This window comes from Podarcis pityusensis, assembly GCF_964106645.2.
Source record: "Podarcis pityusensis genome assembly, chromosome: 8".
NCBI classification, from domain to species: Eukaryota; Metazoa; Chordata; class Lepidosauria; order Squamata; family Lacertidae; genus Podarcis; species Podarcis pityusensis.
Genome location: NC_138033.1, coordinates 39,016,338 through 39,022,337, shown reverse-complemented (window position 1 = coordinate 39,022,337; position 6,000 = coordinate 39,016,338). Strand labels below are relative to the sequence as shown.

Sequence of the window (6,000 nt, the reverse complement as noted above, 5' to 3'; positions counted from 1 at the left end):
ATGGGACACAGCTGTGGGCAGCCTGAGGACGTACCATGCACCTTGGGTCTGCCCATAAAAAGCAAGCATAGAGTGAGAGAATGTAATCCGTTTTGGAAGGACGTTCGACTTCTGAAACGTTTGCATTCTGAGGCATGGCTTCTGATTGGCATTTACTTCCGGGTTTTTGACGTTCAGGAGCTAAAACATTCAGGAACGGAGCAATTCGAGAACCGAGGTTCCACTCTGTGTGTGTGCAATGTATTTGTAATATTTTAAGTTGTCTGTTGCTGCTTTAGATTTCTGTACACTGCTTAGATATATTTTTAATATACTAAGCAGTATATAAATTAAATAATAAAAAATCAAAATAGGCATTCTGCAACTGTAATGGATGGAGGGGAGGTCTGGGGTTCTTCATACAGACCCATGACCTCAAAGACTGCTTGTTCTTAAACTGGATCTGTAGGGCAAGCTAAATGATCTCAGAAAAAGAACATTCTTGCTCTTTGGTGATGATGAGCAACTCCTACCTATCAATGCAATGGGGGGAGGGAGGGCAGTTGTCAGAAGTAGATTTCAAAACTGGTTTCTGGATGTTTCAGAACCTAATCAAAAGATACAAAATGTAACTTTTAAATATCTATTAATTGTATGATTTAACTCTTGACTAAACTTCTCTATTCTCAACTTGTATTAGCAAAATTCTTAAAAGGGAAATAAAAGGATTAAAAAAGCCCTGAGATGCCACAATAAGCAACCCACAAGTCCCCTAAAAATGATAGTACTTTGGAATATTTGCCAAACTGTCCTTTATCTGTAAGCATACAATGGCACGTATCAGCACTTGACACTTACATGTTACAAAGTAATTTACAACCACTTTGTTTCACTCACATAAGTTTATTATAAACGTAAGGTTAACATAGCACAAAAAGATAGCAAAAGCAATCTTGAAGCTTAAGGCAACTCTTAAAGAGATGAGTTTGAAGATGATGCAACTCTTGTTTAAATAGAAATTATGAAAAAATAACAAATTGCATCAATAACTTAAAGTTTTTAAGTTTAGCAGGTCTGTACTAGCTAGCACAGGGAAAGGGCTTGTGATCTTAATGCCAGCATTAAGACATAGTGGCCCAGTTTGGACAACTGTATCTTGGCTCAATAAGCCAATATGTGAATGAGTCTATTGCCTGGGCACACAGCACCTTTGTTCCTCCCTTGACGATGCAGGTAGTAAAACCAGGAAACCTGTAACTATCATTAGTTAGAGTAGCAGAGGGGCTGTGTGCATGAGCAAAACATCTATTTTTATATTGGGCTATTAAGCTGAGATATGATCATTCAAACTTGGCCATTAAGTAGCCAAATTCTAGATAATAGGGGGAGAAGGTTATTTACACACAGACAGCAAAGGTTTATATGCAATAGTATAATTTGTGTACTCATGATTTGAAACTACTATCAGAAGTAATCAGGAAACACCGTACTATTTGAAATACAAAGGAAAGGAACATCACTGACAAAAATGGAACAGCAACAGAAAACTACTTTTTGGACCATTCTTTCTTCACTAGATGAGGAAAATTGCATGGAAAAAATATTAACATGAGCAACATATTTCTATTTAATAGATCTGTTTGGGACAGTACCTATGGATGACTGTTAAAGAGTATTAAAAAAAGATTCAGAGTTGTCATATCCAGGGAAGTTGTTCAGATATTTGTAATTGTTATAAGTTCAACTACCAGCATTGACAAGGAATGTTGCATTCTACTCATATTAACACAGAAAATGAATGTTGTGGTTTAAAGCCTAAAATGATAATTTAGATTAGATTGATGTTCACGCCACATAACAAATGGAGAAACAAAACTGGTTTGACACAAGATTTGGTAAACAGTACTCTTGAGTAATATAATAGAAGAAAGCAGGGACTGAAGTGCAAAAGTGAACAATCCTTAATAATTATTTTCTCCAAATCTTACGCTACTGGAAAGTATCATAACAAAATTGTTAAGTAACAAAAAAACACACCAAAGGCAACTTTGGGCCAATATGAGACTGTTTTGCATACAATTCAAATGTCTCAATTCGTATTTTAATCTAAGCTAAAGAATAGGATACAAAAAGAGTTAAGCAGCTACTTTCAACGTGATTGTATTCAAGATATCAGCTTCACCCTCAGCCATCATAGACTCATGTCAAATGCAATCAGAAAGATGGAGTATCCCATTTCAGATTTTTACAGAGTCCCTGAAGAGCCATACTGCAATGAGTTCCAATCAGTTTCAGCAGGTTATCTGAACTACATTAACTACAACTAGTAACTGCAGAACAGAATCTAAAACAGAACGTGCGGACAGATTAAAATCTCATTTAGACATTTTGCCATCTAAAACATTAGCTTTAAGTTAACAATATTTCATGGTATATTGGAGTGTGGCTTTTTAAAAAAAGTTTATAAACATGTAATTCAGTAAATCAATTGACAACACTGTTACTTGGTCTAGGCTGCATAATGTAAAAAGAATAAAATGTGTTGAAAGTTAGAGAAGAGAAAGTGCATAAAAAGACAATACCACAAAGAATGCATGTGTAAAAGCAAGAACACTATGACAAACAAACTTCCAAAAGCCCATATAAAAATTATTTTGAAAGTTTTTGTTTTTTTAAAAAAGTCACAAAAAGCTTTATTCTGCAACGTTTGACCTATTCTGAAATGAATGAATATTACAGTTGAGGAATTGTTTTTATAGCTGCATTAATTGTTTTCGTCACTAAAATAGTGCCAACAAAATTATAAGCTTGCATAGAGAAACAAGAATTTCAAATCCCCATTGGCAACATGCTTAAAGAAAAGAAATGCAGATAATACAACACAAACATAGTGCAAACCATGGCGGGACATGATAGTTTGGTTGCCGCAGGTCAGGGAATAGGCTATAGTATATACCCAGTTATCACAGTTTCTGGTCTTTTAATTCCATCATTTGCCAAGTTTAAGCGTCACACTTATGGCACACAGCCGTTGTTCACTTAACGCAGTTTGAGATCATCACCACCTCCTAGGGTTGAGCCAGGACTAGGGTCTTGTTGTCTTCTTGCCTGAATTAACATGGAAAGGTGGAGAAAGGAGGAAGAGAGTTAAAATGTATTGAATATTTTAAAGCAAAATATGGTTTCAAATGGTATATATCAATATTCATTCTAAACCAACACTATGAATACTTGACAAAAATGGTCCTCTCTGTCCCCATGCTCTTCCCCAGAATGGCCATGGCACACTTTTCCTCAAATCAAAAAGGGCCCCATAGAGCTAGCAGGGCTGGCTCTCCCAGCTGTTAAAAGGGTTAGAATATGAGGTGGCAGTCTTAACCCTAGGAAAGGGAAGACCAAGCATCTCTGCCACTGCTGTCACTCGGTTGTAAGCAGTTTCTACATACGCCACAGGGATGGAAATTGTACTTTTCTTTTTAGTGGGGGCATAAAGACCATTTCCAGGTACTCACCTTCATCCAAATATTCTAATATAAAAACCAGACCTTATGAAAACCTGTAGAAGTCATTTTTTGGCTTTGCTGAGACAAGAATTTATAAATCATGAAGGAAACAGTGGCCCAGTTCAGTCATAGAGGGGAAACCAGTGGTTCCCCTTATGTCTAACCTGGGCTAGTATTGATTCTATTCAGAAAGAAAAAAAGAGGAAATTGACAAAAACTTAAAAACAGCACTAAGGATGCATTTATTAAATGGCAAGTGACATTTCTAACAACCTGCTTTCATTGAAAAAACGAATTTCATTAAAAAAGTTAAGCAAACATCATTAAGCAAAACTAGAAATAACAATAATATTTCTCTACCACTCTTCATTTGAGAATCACAGACCAGTTTACGATATAAAAACAAAAATACATAACATAGTAACAAATAAAAACAATACTCCCCCAGTTAGCCAAAGGCCTGGGAGGACTGCTTTTGCATGGCGCCTAAAGATATGCAACGAAGGTGAAAGGTGCAACTCCTCTCCCCACCCCACATCTGCTCTGGAGGATTCCCCAACCTGCTGAAATAGATTTTAGGGGCAGACTGGAAGCTGAAGGAGGGAGAAGAGAAAAAGGAAACACCTTTTGCAAAAGCAGAAGCCTGCTGTGCAGGTGGGATGCCACAGTTGGATATCATATTTTTATCCCTTTTTATACCCACAAGAGACTACGAAAGAGCCTCAAAATGAAATCAGTCGCAGCATTTTTTTCCTGTATGCTACAAGGAGCTGCAAATCTCTCCTTCTAACAGTTGCACTCTTTGTTGGTAAAGAGAAGCGGCGTCTGCTGTTTGTTATGACTATTCCTCTGGCCTTGCCAGATAATCATAGACAAGGTCTTGGGAAGCTGACCCCAAGAACAAGTGCTCAAGTGTTTATATCAGGCCCAAGCCCACCAAGGGCCAGTGGAAATCTCAGTGAAGACAGTTGTCAACACTGATGCTGCACAAATTGCCTATAAGGAGTTTGACCAGTTGCCACCAGAAGAAGGGAAATGACCATAAGATTTTGTCTGTTTCCTCATGCTTTGTTCTTTATTTTCCTCATCCTGTTAATGAAAAACCTGTTAAGGAGCAACTTTGGTGGTCTTCATTGCCCATCTGAATCCTAAAGTACCCTTCCCTTAGGAAATCTCGCCCCGGACCTTTTCTGTAGCCCAAGACTGTGCTGAAAACCAAGATAACATGTTTGTGTATCATATTAATGTTTTTTCTTCAAAAAAGCAAACACCTCTATATTAGTACTACCTGACAGAACTTCAGATTGATATAGGCAGATATATTTTTCTTGTAACGTATTACTTCATTGCAATATTTGGTTCTCAGTGTTTAAGAAGCTGAGAACCCCGATCTGGTGGAATGCATCATACCATGCAATCAAGTTTTACTGGCAGTTTCCTAAGGGAAAAAATACCTTGGGACAGGCCTTGGTAATTATTATATATCAATTGGTCCTCAGTATTTAGAAAAAAGAAGAAAGAAAAAAAGAAGGGAAGAAGTGGGGAAGAGAGAGGCAGTACAATGTAGAGGCCATTAAAACACATCACTGTAACGTAAGTTGAACTAAAAAAGAGTTCTACTCTTGCTAGATCGTGCCTGTTAGCCAAACTCCAAAATGTACATTAGTAAAAGCACAAAGACCATCATAGGCATCTAGTTATGATTAGACATTGGCCGGAACCAGGGGAGTTGTCTTGTGGGGTCCTGAATGTGTCAGAAATTGTAAAATGATTTTTAGTTAAATTAACTCTCAACCTGCATATTATTGTCTTGGCTACCTCAAAATGAAAAATTATAAATTAACTGTTTAAGCAATTCAAGTTAGCAAAGCAAATAAATAAGGCAAGATTCCATACATACAAATTAAGCTTTAGTTCTGTTAAGCTAAATAAACAGTGTTTTACAGACAGTTCTTTGTTTCATGGTCTGAGTGTATGAAATTCAACCTTAGCAACTGCACCTAGTTTGTACTGTTAATCAATTTTCAGCATGAACAAAGAAGTCCCAATGACCCAGTTCATGGCAACTGCTGCAGATGGTGCTGGCTGTGTCATACAGGCAGATTAGGCAGGCAGCTACCAGAGAGACACAATTTAAGGTGCTCTTACTGGAGTTCCTTAGCTTCTTGTGCTTCTTTTAATGTGTGTGGCTTTACAAACCAAGTATAATCCAGAATTCTCTGCGAAACCACAGAAAATTCAAATCTGTTCTCTCAATTTGTACATAAATGTCATTGCCCCACCTGATGTGGGGAAATGCCCAAATCTGTACTAGAAGTAGATGATGTGAGGCTAAGAGCTGCTTTTTATATGACCTTTCGTTATCCACGAGAGATATGAAGAGTGTACCCTGGATATAAATCACTACTTAAAAGGAAAAAATAGTGACTTTCATTGTAAGGGTCATTCATTTTCAACTGACACCAAACACAGCTTTTTGTGTAAGAAGCACGTTTTTCATGCTGTTTCACAAATGGCA

At 37.2% G+C, this 6,000-nt stretch overlaps 1 protein-coding gene across 4 annotated transcripts in view; it reads right to left on the bottom strand.

The window, feature by feature from the left end:
- Nucleotides 1–862: 862 nt before the first annotated feature.
- Nucleotides 863–6,000, bottom strand: part of CBFB (core-binding factor subunit beta) — a 42,125-nt gene continuing 36,987 nt past the window's right edge. For all 4 annotated transcript variants that reach the window (XM_081015889.1, XM_081015887.1, XM_081015888.1 and 1 more), the window contains exon 6: nucleotides 863–3,087. In XM_081015889.1, the coding sequence (XP_080872015.1) occupies nucleotides 3,065–3,087 (23 nt within the window). In that variant the 3' untranslated portion in view covers nucleotides 863–3,064. The remainder of the gene's footprint in view (nucleotides 3,088–6,000) is intronic.